This window comes from Phaenicophaeus curvirostris, chromosome 3 (assembly GCF_032191515.1).
Source record: "Phaenicophaeus curvirostris isolate KB17595 chromosome 3, BPBGC_Pcur_1.0, whole genome shotgun sequence".
NCBI classification, from domain to species: domain Eukaryota; kingdom Metazoa; phylum Chordata; class Aves; order Cuculiformes; family Cuculidae; genus Phaenicophaeus; species Phaenicophaeus curvirostris.
In genome coordinates this window covers 78421398-78442625 of record NC_091394.1, presented here as the reverse complement: position 1 = coordinate 78442625, position 21228 = coordinate 78421398, and the positions used below count along the sequence as shown (strand labels likewise).

The 21228-nt window shown below is 33.8% G+C and overlaps 1 protein-coding gene across 50 annotated transcripts in view; it reads right to left on the bottom strand.

Annotated features, from left to right (window-relative positions):
• RIMS2 (regulating synaptic membrane exocytosis 2) overlaps positions 1–21228 on the bottom strand; it is a 465641-nt gene that overhangs the window by 178011 nt on the left and 266402 nt on the right. For 44 of the 50 annotated variants that reach the window (XM_069854488.1, XM_069854512.1, XM_069854460.1 and 41 more), the window contains 2 exons: positions 13674–13700; positions 6726–6794 (listed from right to left, as the gene is read on the bottom strand). In XM_069854488.1, the coding sequence (XP_069710589.1) occupies positions 6726–6794; positions 13674–13700 (96 nt within the window). The remainder of the gene's footprint in view (positions 1–6725; positions 6795–13673; positions 13701–21228) is intronic. The other 6 variants (XM_069854498.1, XM_069854467.1, XM_069854472.1 and 3 more) reach the window with 1 other exon arrangement.

Sequence of the window (21228 nt, the reverse complement as noted above, 5' to 3'; positions counted from 1 at the left end):
GTGCACAGTTATCTCTGAATGAAAAAGACAGCACATGTTGCCTGGACAGCCAGTGGGATCCACCATGTCTTTAGGTTATCTGTGCACTGACTTTTTCCTCCAGCTGAAACCAGTTGAAAAAGATGGCATGTGCTACAGTTCACCTTGAGACTTCAACTGGTAAAGGATTTCAAACCAAAATATGGAAAATATGAGAAGCTACTTTGGATACAGTAGGACACAGGAGGAACAAAAAAATGTACCTGAGAAATTGTATAAGAACAAACTTCTGAAGTTGAAGTATATTAAGAAGACTCTGCTGATACCAAAATAATCGATTTAATCATCTTTCATGTGTTTATTCTTTCACTGAATTTTAATGGCCATTGTTGTAATTACCACTCATCAAATAAAATAGTTCTGCATATAGGAAATACGTTCCTTCCATTGATACACAAACTTCAGAGGCAAGACAAGCAATCTGTTATCACTCTGTTGCCACAAGACATGCATGGAGTGCAATACACCAGCTCCTCAATTACAAAGCTTCAGAAAGATGATAGAAGCACAAAGCTTACATTGGAGGCTTAATAACATGCCTAGCACCAATCCGTACACTCCAGAAGTGGCCAACACTGTAATAAATATGGCTAGCAATTAACACTGGAGATCTTAAACCCTAAACAGACTTCAAAGTTGCTATTCATGATGGATTGACCATAGGATGTGAAGTGGTGACTTTGGTACTTCTAACTTGAGAACTTAATTCTCTCTAGAATGTGACCAGCTTTGCTTGCCCAGGAGTCGAAACATCAAATGAGGGATTTTAGAAGGCACCACTAAATATAGCTTCCTCTGAGCTGAAGCTTTAATTTTATCTGTTTCAAGAGAGAATATTAATATATTTGACTTAAAGTATTCATCCATACACTATAGCAGTACTGCTCTAATATTATGCTATGCAGGGTACATTTTCAGTAGACAAAAACATTAATGAATTGTTACTAAATTCTGCACCTTCCAAGCACAAAATCCCAGAAAAATCACAAACCTCAAAATATGAGGTTTACATCAACAGCATTAAAATAACTCTGAAAATAAAAAACAACTGAAATGTAGTAATTAAGATTTTAATTAAATTTCTTGCTGCTTGAGTGACTTGATAGAAATTCTTTGTATGAAATTTTTTCTAGAAAAAGATATTAGAATTGCTGTTCATCACAAGCAAAATAATAGACGTTTCAGACACTGATGCTAAGTGGCATTTTTCTCCACTTTTAACATCAGCGCTTCATTGAGGCTTCAAGCTTTCTCTTTATCAGATATTTAATTTTTAACACTCACTGTGGTTGGTCTTAGAAAAAGCACTATTTAAAAACAATTATATAATCAAATTGCCGGAAATTCTTAACATACAAAGATTTCACACATGGGCACTTTGGAGACAGTTCAGATCAGATCAGCTTCTGTTGGAGATTTGAACAACTAAATTCAGAATTTGGACATATTCTGCCAAACTGCTGACAGCAACTAACCAAATAAAGTGAAGTGTAATACATGAGGATACATTATGAATGGGTTTGGGGATTTTTTTGGATCAAAATAGTATTCTACATGTACAAGAAGAAGGAATAAATACTGAAAGGAAGCAGAAAACACTGCAGTAGGAACAACTGGTTATTTACTGTATACTGACCCGTTTCCTCAAGAGGTGTTTCTAGCTCTACTGCACTAACAATATGTAAGTGCCTTCTTTTCCCAAGCAGGCTATCCCTTACCTAAGAAGTATCTTTCAAGAATGTGTCTGACAGAAATGTAACTTCCTTGCAGCTTTTCATAATCTGTTAAATAACTTCATCACTCTATAGCTATCAGGGCTGTAGGAGAACAGGAACTAAGGTGCTGAGATCATATTTGCTTTATTTTACTCAAAGAAGAGAACACTCTAATAATTACTCATTACCTGCGAATATAACCTGAATTTAATTATATCTCGACTTTCGAAGTGGAATGATACAGCTTATATATATAAAAAAATAAAACTAGTTAATATTAATTGAGAGAACTTGGATGTCTGAGGAGAAGGAGGTTTCATCAGCTGAAGAAATTATACTAAGAAGCCGGAGGTTTTCAAACAGTAAGAGTATTACTAAACCTTAACTTTGATACGTTGAAAAATCTTAAAAAAAACAAGGAAAAGCTTGATGTATGACAATAAAGAATCCTGCAGGCACAAAGTTGCATTTTTTTAAAAGCAAGGAAATTTGTTTAAAAGCAAAGAAACTGGTTACAGACCCCTTGACCTAAGGAGTCAGCATAAGTACTGTTTTAGTCCAATTTTTATTATTTATTTTTATTAATATTTATTATTTTTACTATTTTACCTATATATTTTTAGTCTCATTTATTCCAGTTTTGAGGGGAATTTTCAAGACAGATAGAAAATAAGATATTTTTTACTCAAGGAAGAACCCACAAAGAACAGATTTTAGAGCAGTGGAATAGGCATCAGCATATAATAAAAGAAAAAGCTTGACAATGTTTACATGTGTAGTTACCAGGCTTTTGGGACACTACAGAATCCCCTTTAGGGCTAGCTGGTGATGCACAACAAAATTATTTATTTTTAGTAATGATAGAAAATACCCACTCCGTGTATTAGTGCTATTAAGATGTCTTTCAATGGGAAGCTGAATTCAAGCTGTAAACCAAAGTATTTGTGTGTTCTGTATCTGCTTTAAGCAGCAATCATCAACTGTTCTGTATCTGCTTTGAGCAGCAATCATCAACAAGATTCAGGTATAAAAATTCAGTTCACATTATCAGCAAGTAGAGAGAGGGCCTTTTGTTTCTTCTGGAGGGAAGGCTGCAACATGACAATGAAAGAATTCCTTTGAACAAAGGACTCCTCAGGTGTTTTGAGAAGTGAAGCAGAAATGAGTAATTGCTTTTCATTCCTCTACAAAAACAGAATTACTTTTGTAAGCTCAATAAGAATTCTTTAGTGGTTGTTACCACTTTGCCTAATCTACTTGGCTCTAACCATCCTCTGAATAATATCTTATTTGTATTCTTATTTTGCTTCTGAAACAGCTTGCTGTCTTTTTTATAATGAGAAAAATTTATCATTATAACTGTTTTTCTTCTCAAGGCTGGTGACTGAATTCTTTTATTTGGAAAAGCTCTTCTCTGCAGAGACTTGAAATGCACTTTATGCAGAGTTCACTGCCTTATATTTTCCGAGGTTTCATCTGTTGAAACATACCACAGATTACATGTCTCATAAAATTATGTAGTGCAGATGAGATACTGGTGTAGAACTGAATATTTAACATTAATATCTTACTTAATATTAAAAACTCACAACAATGATATGTAAGACATTTTGTGATTAAATGGTCTTGACAGTACATGTCTCTTTTTGTACATAAAGTCAGACTTAGTAGGTTACTTGTATTTAGTAGGCTACAGACAGTTCAATATACATCATGAGGAAGTACCCAGGAAGATAACCATTCAGAAATTATAGTCCATATTCAGTGAACTTCATTAACTGTAATGACCATTCAACTTTGGTCAAGAGAAAAAAAAACAACTTCCCTGCATTTCATTGAATTGTATTAATATTATGATAATTTTGAACTTATTGTAAACATTAACAGAAAGATTAGTATGGCAAACAATTTAAGTTTTATCATCAGGATATGAAATTAGTGGATCAAAAGTAGCACAGCAGTGACAAACAGCAACTGCAGATTCCTTAAAAATAGATTATGATACAACTTCCATCCGTTTGAGCAAATACATTTGAACACAATCTTGCTCATGCATGTACATTGAGAAAGATCTTCCACTATTGGAGTTCTACCTGTCACCAGTTCTACCTGTCACCAGCTTATCCAAAGATGAAGTCAGTTGACCTTATGGGACCAACACCAGAGAAGGTATATAAGATGATGTGGAGGAAGAGAAAATCTCAGTTACGATAAGGAACATGATGAAGCCAGACAGTATATATCATTCAATGAACTATAAATAAATGCATAATGAGATCAAGGAAGGTCCATGGTTTTCATAGAACCATAGAATGGTTAGGGTTGGAAGGGACCTTTAAAGGTCATCTAGCCCACTATTTTGAAAAAAAAATAAATTAAAGAGGAACCAAAAGAGAATTCTTGTTCTTCTTAGGGGCTTCTGGAGTTTAGCTCACATGTAAAATACTTTGAATAAGTATTAATTTTATGGAAAAGATCACTGAGAGTACCTGACAGATGTTAGCAAACACACTTGATGTGATATAGTATTTACATGGCAGAAGAAAAAAGAGCAAAGTGAAGTGTCATGTTAAATAAAACCAGAAAATACAAAATGAAAGAACTGGGGTACGTAAGAAAGAAAGAAAACAAGAAGAGACAAATGGCTGAAGTATTATACTTCATGCAAAGTAGGTATATATTTAAACTAAGATTATGATGAGTCTGCAAATGAACAGAAGAAGCTTAAATGAGAGAAGGACGTGGATGATAAGACAAGGATAAATCAAAAGACCTGCAAACATAGTGACTGCAGCACAAAAAGGAAAGGCAATAAATAAATATTTCAAAACCAAAAGAATATCAAACTTTTCCACCCACACAGTCTGAATTAAAATGCATCAAAGGTATAAAATTGTCAGCAAAAATACAAAAGCTGAAAGATCCCAAAGGAACTAAATATACATCAGAAACTTAAGTAATGGAAGTAGACTCATTCACTGAACTGTAAAGACCATAATTTTACAAATTATCAAAGAGGGTTTTATTTCCTGTAAAAAGTCTTGCTAACATAGGGCAGATATTAACGACCACTTTTACAGTCTGAACATAAGCAATACAAAATGTGATAAAGGGAAACAGATAAAGAAAAACAGTTCTTTAAGCAAGGTTTTCAAAAGAGAATTGATAATACTGCTAGAAGAAAAGGCTCTTTAATAGTACTCAAGGATGTATCGTCATTCAATATACTGCATTAGAAAATCATACATCATAGGCATCTGAAAAGAAGAAATTTAGAAGTAGATGTGCTATTCTTTTTATTTAAAAGTCAGCCTTTTCAAATAACATGGGAAAAAATTAAAAGGCTTAACATGTTTCCAATGCTCTATGAAGTAAACAAGAAATGAAATCATAAAATTGTAAATCCAGGTTTTTCATAAGAAACCTGATGATATTCAAACACTTGGTAAAACTTCTGCAAACTCAGTAATTTTTTCCAGGACAATACAAAGATTTCAGTTTCAAAATGACACCATACTAGGTGCTTTACATCCCTTTTTTCATTCCCTCATTATTAAAATCCAGGGTTAGGTTGATACGTTTCTAATTTAGCAGAACCAGAGGAATAAGAAAGTCCTTCTTTTTGGGAGGACAGGCAATCTGCAAGCCTTAATGACTACTAAGCACATACAGAAAGCTAACCAAACTAGGAATAAGAACAGAAATTAGGAACAAGAGACTTCTGAGGATCCCTGCTTCTCTACTTCCAGTACTGCACATCACTCTGTTTAGACATCCTTCCTGTCTTCTGACTGTAGGAAGGCAAACAGGGGAGTGGGAATATAAAAATGCCCTAAATTTTCCTAAATATCTTTCCAATTTATGTAATAATCTGAAAATAAAGCCTATTACTGTTTGAAGATAAATTATTTAAGGAAGACAGAAAATGTAGTGGTCTTCTATCCACAGCATTCATTCAGTCTCTGGTAAAATTGCTGGAACCTTACAGCAGAGCGAAACATTTGAATAGAGGTTAACAAAATATGATTGTTTACACAGAAAAGACAAAAAATCATTCCTTTGGGATAGAATAAGTTTTACTGTGGAATATATGTAAAAGCTGTACATCTGCTGATAGGTGGCTGCAGTTTTTGACCAACCAGCTGATCTCTGTCTCGCAGCTGCTGCATAGACCAGATAGCATATACTGTTCCACCTTTGCTATGTAAGGTATACAATTCACTATATACATGCACTTTCGCCAGACTTGACCCAAGCAAACCAGAAACTGTCTAAGACAGACCACTATGAGTGGGTTAAAAAACTCAGTAGAGCACTAGGGTAATGGAGTACATGCTGAGTTGTGCAGCCAACAGTGTGCTGGTACCAGCAGACATCAGTACTGGTTTAAAGGTGTTATGGCTGCATCCTAAATATATTTGTTGTAGTCAGAAAAAGCACATGATTCCCTGATTTTGTTGTTTTGAGCTATGATTACTGTATTATCTTTTCTCTTAGAGAAGAACAAGAAATACTCTTTCATGTGACAACTTCTATCTCAAATACTCATTAAACTCACAATTCCAGTGCTTCTTTGCAAAACACATCATCTTTTAAGATAATCTGCCTTAAATTGTCAGGCTTCAGACCTGAACAGTGCTGTTATTCGACCATGAAGTTTTAAAGGATGTGTCAAAAAAATCAAACAGAGAATTCTTCATGTTTAATTAAAAAAAAAATCCACTTTTGCACTATTTTTATCATTTTATAAAGGCAAAAAGGAAATTTACACACACCAATTTTTTCCGTCTGTTAGCAGCTTTTGTAGTAAAATATGCATTACTTATAATACTTATTTTGTGTTTGCTGGAAAAACACACACTTAGATTCTCCTTGTTTTTCACCAGAAAAGTATTACAAAATTCATAATAATATTTTATGAATATGAAAAATTTCTACTGAACCTAGAAGAGTAAATTTAGACAGTAATACCTGAAACAACACCAATTCCATCATCACAGTCATAATCAGAGACTTCACTGTCACTGATTCTTTTGGACCCTGTAAAAAAAATTTAAAAAAAAAATCAGAAATGTTTAATTTATCTTCCAGTAAGTTAAAACTATCCTCAGCCAGCAATACATAGATATACATAAGGATTTCATACTAGACAATGAAGCATTAATATAAGCATATAGTGTTACTTATTGAAGTTATATTACTGCAAATGTTTTAGTGTACCAACGATTTTCATCTAAATGTTTAATGTAATATACAATGACACATTGAAATACAGCTCCACAACATTGCTTTTATGTAATATTTTCATATACTTCATATCTATATGTATTTGGTCCATATAGAAACTGCCATCCCACTGTTCACCATCCAAGTTTTCATATGCAAGACACCATCCCTTAGCTGGTAAAAGCAGATTCCACTTCCAGAATTAAAGCCAAAACTTAAGTCATGTAGGGCAAATATATCTGTTTATGTTTAGCTTAATTTTAATTCTGTCTTCAGTGTCATCTTTTAAACAGCATTTGATTGCTGACATCAGGATTAAGCACTGGCATGTGAATGATAATTATTCATTTACTTGTTTTAAATGTGAAAATCACATTCTTCAGCAAGGTAGTGTGTCTACTTTATTTCTCTGGCAATCTAAAATAGGTAACCAGAAGGTAGAAGATTTAATCTAATTGTCATCAATGTTTCAAAGATGCATAAGATTTTTTTATTTTCTTACCACAGAATGATTTATTCTGAAAAGCACACAGAGAAAAATACCAGTAAAAACTAGGAGTAAACCTAAAGAAGCTCAGAACAAAGCATGATTAAAGTTCTTACTGTGTGACTCGCACAGGAGGATCCCTACTCTACTTTTCCAACAGAAAACTGGGAGAACAATTGCTATGAGGATTTTTGACAAAAATAAAGGTTTCAATTTAAAGAAATTTTAGAAATTATTTGAATCATAACAACTACTGTCATTTCTGAGAGTGTCATAACATCTGTCTACCTGCCAGAGGATAGTGGAAGGTCATTCTTCATCAGTGAGGCTATGTTTATAAGATCTGTATGGAAAAAGTTTTCTGTGTTTCAACCTTCTAGTTTTCAGCAGGCAGGGCTCCTGGCAACTGAGACTTCTCGTAACCCATTCTGTTTATCATAGGCTTTAATCAACCCACTCAATTAGTATAATTTCTTTTTGAGCCAGAGCATTCTCTTGACCTCTATAATATGCTGTATCAATAAGTTCTGCAGCTTAATTTTACATTGTATGAAACAGACTTCATGTATGTTTTGTTTCTATTACACTATTTCAGACAATTACCTCCGAGATTTTGTATTCTGAGAAACATGAATGATCATTCTGTATTCTTCCATAGTAATCTCTTTTTTTGAGCTGCAATATTGTTTAGTTCCTTTGCATAAGCAAACTGTTCAGTATTTCGGATTGTTCCTGCTGTATTTTTTTTATGTTTTCTAGTACTTCTTTGCCTTTCACGAGATGTGATTGTGGCAATCAAGATGTGGGTGTATGAATTTATAAACCAGACTGTAGACTATTTCCTTTGGGATAAAAATTTCTCAGTTAGAAATTATTCAACTAGAAAATGGTATGTGTGATGTGTGTTAATTCTTAAAAAACACAATCTAGTCCACCATTACATTATGAAATTCCAGTAAAGTTACATTAATTATTGTTATTTATTTGCAGTAGTGGCTGGTGGTTTTTTGCTCACAAATAGGAGTCTAAAATTAGTACAAGGAAAGTCATGTTTTGTTTTTCTATGCCCTGCAATTCTTACATGGTAGAATTCAGGTAGGTTCAATTTATTGCAAAACTTTAGAAACAGCCGTGCTGCAATGGGAAGGGTGAAAGGTGCCTTTGAATTCAAGAAATAACAAGAAGGTCTTCCTCTATAACAAGAAATGACAAGCAAGACATCAGAATTAGCACTCGAGAAAGCCTAGTAGACTAGGGTAGGAGTGAAGGAAAAGTTTTCCGCTTGCTAATGGACTTTCTGAGAATCAGGATTTCTAAAAACAACTAGGTCTGACAAGGATAATATTCAATCTGATTATTTTCTTAACTATAGTATCACAGAGACCAAATGAAAATCTCTCTTTCTTTCCAAAGAAAGAGCATCCATTCTACTTCTGATGTTCCTGCTGCTGTTTTCAGCAGAGTCTTCTACTGGTGTGGGGATATTGAACAATAAGTGAGCCAATGAGCAAGAAGTGTTATAGCCACTAATTCAAAATAAGGCCATTATAAAACAAGGCAAATATTTGTGACCAAACACTAAGCAAGAGAGCCCTACTAGTTTGGCTGGGATTGGCCTGGCATCTGAAAGGCAGAAGCCCCAAGGGCAATGCTCAGCAACGTGATTCTGGCCTACGGTAACCCTGGTACTGATCTGGCAGTGGAACTATGCGATGGGAAGATGAAGGCAACTTAACAGTTTTCTAATGTTCTTCACATGGATGCTTGGAAAGGTTTGCATCATAAAAGAGGTAAGAGTACTGAATCAATTTGAAATAATGTCATTTATCATCTAATTCATGCCTTTGAATGAATGTATTTACAACTGAGGTCTCATTTTATTTATAATTACATTTACAGCTAAGCACACCTGCTTGAACATATTTTTAGCATATTGTATTCTGTATTCTGAAGAAAATATTTGCATCTCTGAGGATGAAAATAGCCAACTGTTGTCACAGTGGGTTCTAGTCTTCCCAGTTGCAGAGATAAAATAATATGCCTTATTAGCCACGAGATATATCAGGCAGAAAAGAAAGACTAAGCATCTTCAATAGTCCACAGGTATGAAAGACAAAGGCTTCTCTCTCTCTCTGTTCCATCAAACCACATCCACCTTTCCAAGAATCTCCTAATCCCTCAACTCCAAATCACCTTCCAAGATCTAAGGACCCTCTTCCCTTTTTATACACAGACCTCAGTCTTTACTCCCATCCAAGCTACAGGGAAGAGTCAGGGCATGGGGATTGAGACCTGCCCCATGGATGGGAGTAGAGAAACAGTAGAATGAAGAGAAAAATCAGATTTCAGGGCTTCCTCCAATTGCCGTTCCTAATGCAAAGAGGAAAGTCTCTTGTAACAGCTGATATCCCTTAAAAACAAAACCTTTTTCTCTGTGAGAAGATATAAGCCTTGTTCAGATCAGATCACCTATTCTGTCTCCCCAGGCAGAGGCTATGTTAAGCCACCTCTGTCTACTAACAGACTTAAACCAAATGAAAAATAATCATGTTTACCTAATATTTCACATGTACTTATAAATGTAAATGGAAATGCTGGTTAAGAAGTCAGAAGGAATTTAACCTAGAATTAATTACTTTGTTTTATCTTCAGAAATCAATGTTTTCAGGAAGGACAGTGGAAGGCAAGCATGTCAATTAAATATTTTAATATATATTAATATGAAATATTTATTAATTAAATATGTCAGGAAGTACTAGCTCAAATATGTAACTTCTGCAAAGGAATCAGATTAAATTTATTTAAAATGTTTTCCATTCATTTCAGAAATGGAACAGACTAGAAAGTGCACAGGTCAAAATCCTGTATTGAACTGGGTATTCAAAATACTGCTATTTCTGGCAGCTTAGTTTAACATTTCTTATATTTTTGGCAATAGTAATTTCATCTGCTATATATCAATTTTAGATAGATTTAGATTTTCTTTTTAACCTATTGACAGTGCAAATTTTAAGATTTAGGCTTCAGTCCTAACTTTGCCACAAAATACCACTTAATTATCTAAGTAATTTGAACCACTGACCACGAAACAAAAATAACAATTTGTAGTTTATCTAGAAAATGTGAAAATGAAGCTTCTTTCAAATTATTTCGAGGGGATATTGTTAATGAGACTGGTATTTTGTATTTCAATTAATAGCATTTGGCAAATATGTTATAAAGTGTGGTACTTACTTCAAAAGCAAGAAGACTAAATCCATTCTAACATAAATTCAAAATTCAGTAAAAAGTTTAAGCACGTAACATCCAGGACACAGGGTGCATCAAATAAATGCATTGATGCCAATGATTTGCATGTAATTAACTTTTTCTTTGATGGATATTAAACATGAGGGATGACATTAAGTCTTACTGCCATTGCATTGGTATATATATCTTATAAGTGTAACATTCTTAGGGATACTAGTACCATTTTGCCTGATAACTGGGTGATAACAGATGGTAAATATTGACTTTCGAATGCCTTCTACCAGGACTAACGGTTATTACAGTTACAGACTGAGGGCAAAACAGATACTATGCTGTATGATTAGAGAGCATAAGCCACATAAAAAATACTTCTATTCAGCATAACCTCAATCTCGTGAATCAAAATACATATTCTCATACACCTTAGCAAGTTTAGGTTTCAATGGCCTTGAGCTATCAATGAAACTGTTTACCAGGGTCAACTTACCTTGGGGGCAGTGAAGAACCTCTCCAATAGAAGTCAATAACCCTCACATCCTCCTTCCCTCCCACACCTACTCCTTCCCTACCACTGCTGCATAAGGTAACATCTCACCAGCATAACAACTCTGCAACAGTGTGTGCACACTAGAAGTGGAAGTTGATGGCATCTGCACCAAAACTTTCATTGCAGGGTTGGGGAAAAAGCCCATCACCTAAAAGCCATTAGACTCATTTAATGTACTTTCTTTTAATTTTTTACTAGTTTATCAATTGTCTTATTTATATTTTTACTTTCTATTGGGCAGAAAAAGTGTAAAAAACTTCCAATTTTTATCTTCATGACTAGCAATAATAGAGAGAAAATAGTGAGGTGATTTATTCCATTTTATGAACCAAATCCTTATTTTTGTTAACTTTACACAGGCTGCAGTGTTGGTGGCCATGGAAAGCTCTAACAACTTATGAATAAAAATAATATGGAAATCTTTGAAGGCATTTTTAGACAACCTTCTTCAGATGTCCCATGCCTGTCAGTGTTTAAGAGGCATTTGGACAATGCATTTAATAGCATGCTTTAACTTCTGGTCAGCCCTGAAGTGGATGGATAGTTGGATTAGATTATCATTGTAGATCCTTTCCAACTGAACTATTCAAGTCTATTCTACTTTACTTTGACAGGATCACATTCTCTCCATAATAACATCCTAACTGGAACTCTTCCACATGAATGAGACAATATGAAGTCATAAATATTTCCCTGCAAGGTACCATAAATCTGTGGAGAGTTCTGAAAGATCTTCTGACTTCCACATGACAAATAAATTCGGCACAGAGCTGTGCTCCACTCTATTATTAATATTTCTGATATAAACCTCAAGCGATAACTAAAATGTGAGATTCAAAACTTTACCAAAGCCTATATGAACAAGCTGTTGTTGTCAGAACTGACAAGGACAGGGGATAGAAAGAGAAATAAAATTATGGTAAGTCAGCTTAAACACAGAAGAAAGTGCCAGATTTATGGCCCAGGAATTCTATGTTTCCTTGTGGAAGAAAAAAAAATAAAAGAAGGAAAAAGAAAGCAGTCTGAGCTTCCAAGCTGGGGATCCTGCCCCTTACAGTGCAGGAAGCTTTTACAAGGTTTTGCAGACTCCTTGGGGGAACAAAGGGTAGTGAAGCATGATTATGAGCTCCTTCCCTGAGGCTCACAGAAGGCCTTCACAACCACTTAAAGTAACTTAGCATTGCCTGTAATTGTTCTGCATCCAAAGCTGACATATAAGCAACCCTAAAATCAGTCTCACAACAACTGTCTTAAGAATTTGCTCTCCCATATTCATGCATTATGTGCCTGAGGGTTCTTAGGGTGAGTTGATTTCTCATGCAGTCCTGCTGTCTCCATGTCAGTCTGTCTGTTTATCCTTCAGCACATAATAATGTCTCTTTTTAAGTTTTTGACCAATTTCATCTACATTGACAGAGGGTTATAAATAAGAAATTTTAATTAAATTCCTACAGTTCTTTGAAAATGGTTGCCGGATAGAAGAGAGAGATATAAATCAGAAGCCTTTAGTGAAAATGAAACATTTTTAAGCTAAAATTTGTGGTTAGTCCACATGTGCACAAGTCCACAGTCACCACAGCAAACATGATCTCTTCCCATGTGAAAATATCATAAAACATGAGAAGAATAAAAGGAATATGGGAGACTAAAGGCAGATGAAATGGAAACTAGACTTATCAGTACTACACTCAAGAAACATCCTTTGGGGTTTTTCTTTCTCTCCACCATGGTATCAGATTTATTTTCTTAACAATATGTGTTTCATATTTTAAACATAGCTAACAGATAAGTAGCTGAACCAATTATTTGAGATTCCCAAAATTAAAACTGCAAGAACTGCAAAATGTCCTACATGAAATCCGCTACATAATTTAAGCTTCTAAAAACTGTACATTATGATTTTATTTGTATTTAATAAGGCTAATTTCTGAGATATAGTAACTGGATTTGTAAGTAGGGATTTAAATCAATATGAAACTGCAAAAATATGTATCAGTATAAATACCAGTTTTGCCAGTACTTCACTTACCCCGTTTGTACTCTAAAAATACTTATGTTAGTTTTTAAACAGCTGTAATACAACAGTGTTCCTCTTAATATAGCTTAAGCAAAATAGCATTTTCCTGTTATAAAGCTCACTAGCTTACCCACCAAAGCTCTACCTAAAATGAAGGCAAGCAAAGCAAGTATAGTGTTACAATACTGCTCCAATGTCAATACTGAGATGTTAAGAATAGAGAAAGAAAGCCAACAAAAGACCTATGAGTGAAAAGCAGACAACAAAAGCCAAGGAACATTTAAGCATTTTAGCATCTGCACGATAGGTAGCAAAAGCACAACAATAAAATATTTAATTAAATTTTGCACTTAAGTGGAAGCAATAAGCATTTTTGGCATGCTGACAAATTACCTGAATTATATGAATATAAGCCTTTATCTGGAAAACAAATATTGAAATGAAGTAGTGTCAGGGAAGAATATATGAATCAGTACATGTAACAGGGATGGTAAGAACCTTAAACTTTATTATAATTGCTTCTGAAGGCTCAAGAATTTGATATAGTAGGCCACATTCATTCAAAAAAAAATAAAATGCAAGCAACTGGGAGAAATTAAACCACAAAAACGCCTGCCACTTCTGAATCAACACTTATAATCAGTAGCCACAGAGGACTATGAAAGCTATTACAGTCATTTCCAGTTCTGAAATACAGCTGCACATTTACTACAAGTAAGTTTTTAACTTTTTAAGGACAAACCAGATATTCAACTAGGCCTAAAATATGAGCTGCTACCCTTAAAGTTACTGTACACCTCACTAGCTTTAGGTGTACAGTAACTTTCAGGTGCCTAAAGTTATTGGCACCTCAGCAGGAAGTTATTAGCACATATCATTGTTTAACAGTGAATTTAATAGTCCTGATGTGAAGACGGTGATTAAATACTTGCAATATCTGCTTTATTATTTGCATTCCTTAAGTCTGGCTGGTTTATATATTTTAGCTTTCCATAAAACCATACAAGTTTTTCTAAATTTGACAATATAATAGTATGCAAATATTTGGACAGCTACGGAAATGGGACATGTTACTTTGTATTTGCAGATTTTGTAAATGCTACTTCCATAAAGTAATACCAAGAAGCCAGAAAGCAAGAGTAACATGAACAGTATCTTGCCACTAGCATTATGAATTGTTTTTATGCCTTATAGTTGAGTAGCTATATTATTGAGCGACAGTCCATGAGTAAGTGATGCACCTCTGATGACAGGATATGACAGTGTCATATAGAAAAAGAAAATTTCAATTTCTTGCCAACTAACGCCATTAAGAATTTACTGGATGAGTAGGTACTTTCTGACAAGTCACACTTCTGCTGAAATTCAGGCACTAACTATTTTAATGTGTAGACTAAATTATCTACTACTTACAATCTCTAACTCTCTGTATTTTCAAACTGGGTTTATTGATAAATATAATGAATTTTTATGGCCCAGCTTCAGAATTCCATTAGGTTATATAATTTCAAAGTGAATAATATGAGGTTTTTTTACCATCTTTTACAAACTTTTAGATGTGAGCTTTAGTGTATAATTTCTCTAATATTTGTATTCCTTGTTACAAATCTCTTCTAGTCATGAATTTAGTGAAAAACTGGAGTATGGGGAAGTTTTCTGGTTTACTCCAGCAAGATCAGAATGTCACTAAAGGTTCAAGACTAACATTTAAAACCAAAGAAAAAATTTTTTAAAAAATCAATTAACAGAACCTAGAAATCATTTAAATAATTAAAATTCATGGACTTTCTGAATTTAACTTTTGGAAAGATTTATGAAAGGATAAAGTTTTTTTACAGGACAGAAGATTACAAAAATAATGAGATTAATATGGGAGTGGAAACTAAGGAAGCCGTGTTTATTTGTGTATGGTCACAACATAGAAAGGAAGAAGTCAGAATAGTTTTTAACCCATCTGTAAACTTCATCAGAAGCATCACAGTTATATTATAGTTTATTCTACAGCATCAATTAAAAAATATACATATATACACTACGTTTAGCTAGAAAATGAAGCTACCATATAGACCTACATACTTCAGAACCTTTTTAAAGATCACCTGACTTGCTATTTATCTGCTTAGCAAGGTTATTCTACCCTGTCCACTGCATTATTTCAACAAAGAGCATTGCTTTTCTGTCATCGTTACATGACAGAGGAGTAGTTTAATGACATGATACTATCAACTGACCAGGAGCAACAGCATCATGAATAATCAAATTCCCTTAAACAGCTTCAAAACAGGATTTTAAGTATTTTTGTAGTTTAATTACAATTAAATAAATTTTACTTAAAAGTTTTCAAACAGCACAGAATTAGTATGTTAAATAAGTTTCTACTATTGGGAAAACAAAAATATTTTTGTAGTTTAAGGCCTTTTCAGACACCCCTGTATCATGTTAAATACCTTTGAATTAAAGTATTTAATAAACCATAGATGCACAATAAATATAATAAATAAATCATAGGTGTATAATAAATACAATACTAGTGTGTGTATATATATACATATTCTATGAACAAAATATCAATGCATGCAAACATATATAACATGCCCAAGGCCTGTGCCTCATAAAAGAAAGAAAAATTAAGGAAGAAGCATGAAAGAGAAAAAAAGTTTTATTTTTGCTCTCTAGGGAAAATACGTATCACATATTTACCATTCATAGTCTGTATTACTGATTATAAAATGCTCCATATTATAATGTGAAAAAACTCACTGATGCATGTTTCCACTAAGTAGAACTCACTTACCTACCAGTGAACAGCATCATTATAATTTCCTCAAGTAAATTCAGTGACACTGGTATGAAATTATTGTACTAACTTACCATATTCACTACAAACTAAAAGGAAATTGCTGAGACAGCAAGATCTTGATTTTGCAGTAAAATGACACTCCAAAGAGTTCCAAGAAAGTCAACAGCTTTCATTGGAAGACTGAGGTTCAAAATACAGGGACTCAAATTTCACAGGGTAACGTTCCAAATATATTGTTATTTATTATTATTAAACATTGATTTTTGTACTACCAGTGGTATTTCTTAATATAATACAGAATGTTATACAATATAGATTTGAAATTTTTAACATTTAAATAATGGAAGAGAAGGCTTAAATTAACAGTATATAGCATTCAGCTCATCTATGACTTCATGGTACAGACATGGATTTTCAAAAACACCCTCAGTACCCAACAATGACAAGTCCACCTAAAAATATTTTTCAAAAATTAATAAGCAAAGAGATCCTTTATTTATTAATTCAGTCTATCAATTTGCTTTTTCTGGTCAGATGTAATAATATTGGGTACGTTAATGTCTCCGTATTGCTCCAGAAAATATTGTCTGACAGGAAAATGTACAAAGCTGATGAAAAAAAGATGACTAAACATTTCATTTGATTCAAAACACTTCACTTATGCATTATAAAGGGGTTTTTACCACCTGAATGAATAAATAAAATTCAGAAAAGGGATGCTATATAAAGGTTTTTGCACACTGTATGCATTCATTTTTGTAGAACATAACTATACTTAATTTCTGTTGCCACAGTTTAATTACTCATTGCTATAATTTCTCTCCCTCTAGATTTTTTTTTAGGTCTTAAGAATCATGAAACCCAGTGAACTGAATCACTGATGACTTTAACTCTAAAAGTAATGAGAGAAAAATTCCCTTCAAAGGCAAGCTAACTCACAGTCTATTATTTTATAATTATTTTGATCCTGACTGGTTTTTCTGGTGTCCAGTTCCTGAAAAAATACAATTTGATCCACCACTTTGGACTTCTATGTGTTGATTTTCCAACACTGTCATTCCTAAAATCTCTTAGACCTTGTTTTCAGAAGATTTTACCTCACATGGATCTACTATTTTCCCTTACTGAGGATGCTTAAAATAGAAATCTTCACTTTTCTTTTTCAAGCCATATTGTGCATTCTCACAGCAACAAAAAGCTCTCTTTCCATTGCTGCACATACCTACGCTGAACTAGAGACCTGGAAATGGATTTACTCTTATTTTCACATTTCTTCCCTTGTGTTGGTATTTAGGTGCTATCTATAGTTTACACCCTCTCTCTATGGTCTGGAGATCAATAATTCAGATAGCTTGGCTTTAAAGTTGCAAAATCTGACCTAGAAATCTTGTCTCAGTTGCTTTTTCATCCAAAGTAATTGAGAAATTCTTAAAATACTTGAAGTAAAACAAAATCTGCTTCTAAAGCAAATTCAGAGTTAACAAGAGCCAACTGTTGTTCTTCAAAATACGCAATAACCCATTATTTTTTATCAGCTAAACAGTACCAGCTCATACTGCACAAACACACACAGTACATGGACAGATCTGTAAAAGACAGAGTAAGAACGTCTCAGATTCAAACTGATGTCTGATATCTCTCTGTTCTGGGCTACATGGTGAGCAAGTAAGTTTTGATTTGCAGTCCCGTGGTATAAGCTCTACTTGATTTCCATATCAGTTCTTAATGAATACTAATAACTTCCATCCCACTGATCCTCACAACAACGAACACAACATTCAAACTGTGTTCTGTTCTCAATGTCATCTATAGTAAGCCTCTTACCTAATGTGAGGTGGAACAATAATATTTTGAACTAACAAATTCCAGATCTTTTTTAAAATAATCATTCATTTTCTGTTCATGTATCTCTTTTCCAAGGCAACATAAAAAGAACTTCAGTTTATCGCTAATTCTAGTTAGTGTTGTCTGGAGTTTTTAATATATGGCTGATTTTATCTCAAATTTTATCTCAAAATTTAGGCATTTTAAGAATTCATTTCAAAAGTTCAGAACAGTAAGTAAAATAGACCTATTCACTACCTCCTATTTCATGTGAGAACAAGCTTAAAATACACTTACTGGTTAAGAAAAAAAAGTCAGTTTACAAAAAATCTGAATTATAATTATTTGAAAGACCTATTCAACCAAAATCCTGCGTTCCAGTTTCTAAGTAGATGTCTTTCAAAAAATGCTAAGGAAAAACATGGTAATAATTCTTCAGCACTAGGATGTCAATGGATTGTATGGATCAGAGGACTGGGCAAGAGAAGAGGAACAAGTGGCTTAAATCAGTCTGTAACACAACATAATGTCCACACGAGGACATTGAGAAATAAATACACGTAGAAATTCAGCTACTTCCTCTGAAAACTGGTTCCTAAAAAATAAATGGCATATGGGGTTCTGTGGGAAGCTTGCACTTTGCTACTGGCTGTCTGTAAATATAGGAGTTCAGTTTTCAGGGCTGACAGTTTGCTCTTTGTCAGTAACACTACAATTCAGTGATACTAAAAAGAGAACAGAAGTAAGTGGTAAGTGTAGGTGGTTCTTTTAAAATACCTTCAGAGAATAACATTTAAGTATTGTCTTCAAATATATGTATTTATAGCAACTTTGGCAATCATAACAATAAGAAAGCTTAGATGTGTTAATGTGTATTTATACAACCAACAAACAATCTTGACATTCAAAATACCTCTCATTATTTTTCACACTAACAATTTTGGGAGGCATGCAATAAAGCACTTCATATTGTACTCGGTAGTCCTATACATAGAGGCATCACAGAAATGAACGAAAGGTGGGAGGACTAAACTGCAGCCCCAGAAATTGAAATCAGCTGATTGTGTAAGAGCACAATAAATGTTCTAAGATGTGCTTTGAAAAAGACAGACAAATTTGAAAGACATGCCTTGTCTTCATTCTGGAGACTTTTTTCACATTGCTGTAATGTGCCACAGGATAACATCTTCTGTTTCATCGTATATAAGAATTCTTATTGAAGGATACAAAAAGACCTTCAGTCACCAGAAACTAAGACATTAAGTTTAACTTAACAGTCATTTTAAACCTCAAAAAAACGGAAGAAGAACCAGACTTCTATAGGTTATTAGTGTATTATAAACATTAGTGAAGGCAAACAGCCATAAGATCCATTGTCTGCACTTCACCAGCTCCCTCTTGATGACTTTTAGGTAGGGAAGGGATTTTTGGAGGTCAGCTGGTACAACGCTTATTTTAGGTTTGACCAACTTATATTGCATTGCTTAGGGTCTTGTCCAATTGAGTTCTGAATATCATCAGCAGGATATCCCACCACTTCTCTGGACACAAAGACACATTTTTATTTCCATTTCAGAGGTGTAACACCAATTTTTAAAAAAAATTTTTTTTAATTGATAAATATATTCTGCTGCTATTGCAGAACTGTGACCTAAATTTCCATTTGAAGGCCTTTCTAGTCTCCCAAAAGGAGGGATTTTCATTCCAAGAGCCCTTGTGTGCACATGTAAAACTGTTTAAACTGAAAGTGTTTTATTACACATAAGAAGTGCCTATATTCCCAGGACATTAGAGAAAATCCTTCTGTATGGGGTCCTGATCTCAGTAGGAATGTATATAGCATAGTTTATCGTAGGAGCATGTGAATTCTCCAGTAATCACAGTGAGCGTTTGATGATGCTTATTTGGCTGAAGTGTTTAGAAACTCAAGCGTCCAAAATACTGCTCTGGAAACAGCCAGGGTAAATTGTTTTCACTGGAAAGCAGGACCTTCTCAGCAAATCTTAATATTTGACCACACCAGAAGTTTTGCTAAGTCCTTCCCTCTACATTTCCAGACAGGCATATAAGATTGTTCAGATAGTATTAGTATTAGTATTAGTATTAGTATTAGTATTTTGAGTCAGTATCATTGAACAAATCTTCACTCAAGTATTATACAGTCTTTTCCAAAATAAATTACTGTTTCATTCATTCTTCGTGGCAGTTATTTATTGCACAGACAGGAATTACTGCCAAGCAAGCTGGGTTTGTTTGTAGGACTGAATATTTTCTGAAACACAGAATTTCACCAACTTCACATGCAAACAGATACTGAAATGTCCATCTTGTCTGTAAAAGTAATTTTACATGGAAAATTTAACTCCGTAAAACATGTTACAAGATGGCAGAAAAAATATAGAAAAAAAAATTTAAAATATTAAACAACAGTCATGGTGCTTGAGAAGACTAAAGAGGATTGAACTGAACCAGAATTCCTTGCCTGTTAACTCTCAATTTGATACCTCCTTTTGAGGATAAATATAATCTTGCATCTTGAAGACTATGTGCTGTAACCCTGTTAATATATCTATCTCCAAATATTATGATATGGAGCATTTTAATCCTTCTCACCATCCAATGCACAGACACAAAAACTGTCAACTATTTGAAATACTTACATCCAAGGGATTATTTTATAGAGAATACACATAGAACATATGAAATATCCAAGCTTGTTTGCGTGGCTGCACATGCATATGTTTCTATGTGTAACATATGCAAACATACTCATATACAATGACTCAAAAAAAGCCCAGAGAATTCTTAGGAATATTTTTTGGTTTGTTGGGGTTTTCTTTGTTGTCTGGGGCTTTTTATCAATGTGAACTAATATTTTATCAAGTTAATTCGATGAAGGATAGTTTTAAATCACTGACAGTTCTGAGCAGTTAAACTAGAGAAACGAAGTGGTATTAAGGAGACAGATTTTCATCCTTTACTGTCTGATTCTTAGGTATCCATTTTCAATAGTATACTGTTCATACTCTATTTTCAAAATATCTACTGATAACATGAAAATACTGTGGACTAAGTATACCAAAACCTATGAAATAGAATTTTAAGAGAAATTTTATTTGTGAACATAGCCACATAAAATACTGTCAAAACAAGGCAATAGGCTATAGTATTAATTTAGCTACACATTATGTTATATACAAGTCACGTTATATTTTAGAAGTACGAGCTAAAGAGAAAGGTACTGCATGCTCACTTTTGGTTAAACAATGAAATGATGAATATAGCATAGGAGATAGGACTTCAAGATAAAAACAGCACATTGCA